Below are 3,429 nucleotides of genomic sequence, written 5' to 3' on the forward strand. Positions count from 1 at the left end.
ATGTTTGAAATTCTTCTGTCATTTTAGTGTTCTTAGTTTGGTTAATGTCCATTGCTGGGGAGGTGTTGTTCCTCTTTGGGGGTGTGCTTTCCGTTTGAGTCTTCATACTTCCAAAGTTCTTTTGCTCATTCCTTCCCATCTGGGTCAGTTGTTCCTTCTTGCCTTTAAATTTTCGTTTGGATAATGGCATGCCTGGTTTACTCTCTGAGCCAGTAGGTTGTGTTTGTGGGTGAGATTCAACCACACCCTTTATGATGAATCAGTAGATACAGTAAAAGAGTGTGCAGGATGACCTCCCTGTCAGTAGGTGGCACTTGCAGGGAGGAGCAAGCTGTGGTGCTGTGTTTGGGTCCTGTAGCTAGCTCTTATTCCTCTAGAGAGGCCCTCTTGTGCCTCGGGTGGTGGGTGGGGCCCTGGGATTTCCAGGTGTGTCCTTATTTTCCCCCTTAGTGGGAGGAGTGAGTCTGGGTCGGGTTGGGTTGGGCAAGCCTGCCCTCAGGCTCCACAGCTGTTGTTAGCAGGGATCAACTTCTGCTCTTTGTTTCTGTGCAGAGCTTCTGGGAGGGGCTGAAATGGCTCCACTCAGCTGAAAGTCTGGGCTTGGGGGCTGTGGCTGCCCAAGGCCCGCACTCTGGAGCAGGTCTCACTCCCTTCCAATCTCCCCCTCTCCGTGTCCTCCCCCAGGCCTCCGCCAGCAAGCAGGGCCTCAGGCCGATGGATCCCCCCTGGCTGTGATGTGGGCTGGGAGGTTCCGCACCCAGGATCATAGCCAGAGCTGGGTGCACAGACCTCCCTTAGGAGGAGGGTTGCCAGCCAGGCATGCCAATCCACCCCTGGAGACACACACTCCTCAGTAGGCTCCTTCACAGATCCCTCCTCCGTGCCCCAGGGCAGCGCGATCGCGACCTGGGGTGCATGGGGTCTGGTCTGCAGGCCTAACCCCTGGACCCTGGAGATCAATCCCTGACCCTGCCAGGGGGAGAGGCGCTGGTCCCGAGTCACCTACAGGGCGCCCAAGCTGGATCGATTTCACTCCACCTTGGGATTTGTCCCACTCTCCTGGAGTCCCCAGGCAAGCAGCGCCTGGGAGGGCTGGCGGGTAGGGAACTTGGAGTCTGAGTACCCCTCAGTCTGTTGTAGGGCCCCAAAAGGAAAGGTCCCGTTCCTTGGAGATGCCTCCGTGTGATGGCTAAATTGTCTTTCTGGGCACACCCGGGTAGGGAGGGGGAAGGAGAGAATGGAGCACTATGGCGTCTGTCGCTAGGCTCGGGTCTGCGCCCAGGGAGGTGCCCCGAAGGGGCTGGGAGCCCGGCGCTGAGTCCACAAGAGGCCACTGCTCACTGGTGGCAGCATCTCTGGGCTCGTGTCGGCAGGTCTCTCCAGCGGCTCAGGAGCCCACCAGCAGTCCGAGATGCAAGGGAGGGGGAAGTTAACCACTCCACCTACCCTTGTCGCTGGTCTCCAAGCCTCTCTCCTTCCAGTTCTCCTCCCCAGCGTCTTCCCATGGAGTCTCCTGTAGTTTCAGGCACCCTTCCTTCCAACCCTCACCCAATCTATGGTTCTCTGCTGGCTGATTTTTTTTCTCTTTCTTCTAAAATTCGTCTTTTTTGCAGAGACCTTCTGACTGGCGGCTTGTCTCATCCGCCATCTTGGCTCCTCCCTGGCTTCCTGAATGGTACTTCTACTTATATTTCCTTAAGGTATTTCCATATTGCTTTCCAGAGAGGTTACACTGGTTTGCAGTCCCACCAACAGTTCATGAGTGTTCCTATCTCTCTGCATCAATGCCAACATTTATTTTTTTGGGACTTTTTGATAAAGGCCAATCTCATGTACTTTAATTAGTAGTAAGACTTCAAAATCTGTATTTTTAAAATTTACCATAAATCTCACTTCAAACAATTACCAATTTCAAGTGCTCAATGGTCACATGATTTTTTCCTTCATATAAATCATTACGAGGAATCCTTTGTTGCAGAACGAAGTGTGGGATGTCAGATTGGCCATTGAATGCTCTTTAAGACATGGCAATTCTCATCTTAGAAGGGAAGAAAAAAGTCGGGAAATAATTTTACTATTCTTCATTAGCACAAAAGGGCAAAGGATTGGGTAGCATGAAGAAACAATTCCCATAATAGTATCAAGTTGTGGCCTTTTCTTAGATGAAAAAAATGAATAAAGAGTTATGAAGTTGTTTGAAAAATACAATGACACAAAGCAACTTACCAGCACTAGGACGCTGTGGGTGGCTTTGTTTTCAGGAGACGGCTGGGAAGAGAGGCTGGGGCTGTGGAGATGCTGGGCTCTCCTGTGGTGTCTGCGCAGGACACTGACCATGTAGACGCTGGTGCAGATCATGAGGAGCACGAACAGGAGATCTCGAGTCACTAACATACTCAAAAATAACTGTGAAGGGAGGTTTCCAACCTTAGTTTGACAATATGCTTGAGAATACCCAGGACCACCAACAGTGACATTGGTTCTGGCTTCTACAGCATCAATGAGGTGGATATAGACCAGCATGTTGAGGATCCAGAAGAACAACAAAGAGGGAAAAATGCACGTAGAGAGTTTAGACTTAAGCCATGCCCATTTAGAATTCCTGGGGCTGATAGTGATGGCTTGAAACATACTCAGGAGGGTGGTAGTGCAGATGGAAAGAGCTCGGGTCACTCTGTTTACATACAAAATTGCTTTACAACCGACATTGCCCATAACATTTCTTACTCCAAAGTATGCCATGATGTGTGGTGTCAAAGAGAACAGGATGCTCAACACATTGACTAATGTCAGGTGCATGAAAATCAAATGTATGGGCTTCCTCAAGTGAGACTGAATAAGATACATGTACACATAGAACACAAAGAGCAGTGAGTTCCCCATGAAACCAACACATATTTGAAATATGAGGACAGACCCAACAATTTTGTCTCTTGGCATCACTATCATAATGATGTTTTAGATGTTCTAATTAGGTAGGCCAAACCTCAATGCAAAATAAAGAGATTACATTTGAAAATTGTAAATAATGGAGGCTGTGGAAGAATATAATGATTGACAGTTCAGGATGAAGGGAGAGTGTTGAAGTGTCCAATTCCTCTGCACCTCAGGCCCAGATGTGGCATTTGCAGACACTGACTTCCATGGAGTCTCGAGAACCTTACAGTACAGAAGTGGGAGTTTTCAAGCAGGTGGAATTCAGATGCTAACACCAGCATCATAATGTGTTACCCAGGAGGACCCGCTGGTCTACACGAAGGATAAATTTGCATTTTTCAGTTATTTTTCTCTTCAGAGTATCAGATTGCGTTTTATCTCTAAATCTATGCTCCAATATTCTCAACTTTCTAAAGAACATTATACCTCTAACACATAAAGAGTAGCAAGTGTGTCTGAAGTTCTTATTGAGACTTTTGACTGTATACACAG

The 3,429-nt window shown here is 48.3% G+C and overlaps 1 protein-coding gene across 1 annotated transcript in view; it reads right to left on the bottom strand.

The window, feature by feature from the left end:
- Window positions 1–2,523, bottom strand: part of LOC105809284 (zinc finger protein 728-like) — a 15,547-nt gene extending 13,024 nt beyond the window's left edge. The window contains exon 1 of the mRNA XM_012643035.1: window positions 2,227–2,523. Within this exon, the coding sequence (XP_012498489.1) occupies window positions 2,227–2,523 (297 nt within the window). The remainder of the gene's footprint in view (window positions 1–2,226) is intronic.
- Window positions 2,524–3,429: the final 906 nt, after the last annotated feature.

This window comes from Propithecus coquereli, unplaced genomic scaffold (genome assembly GCF_000956105.1).
Source record: "Propithecus coquereli isolate 6110/MARCELLA unplaced genomic scaffold, Pcoq_1.0 Scaffold193, whole genome shotgun sequence".
Lineage (NCBI taxonomy): Eukaryota > Metazoa > Chordata > Mammalia > Primates > Indriidae > Propithecus > Propithecus coquereli.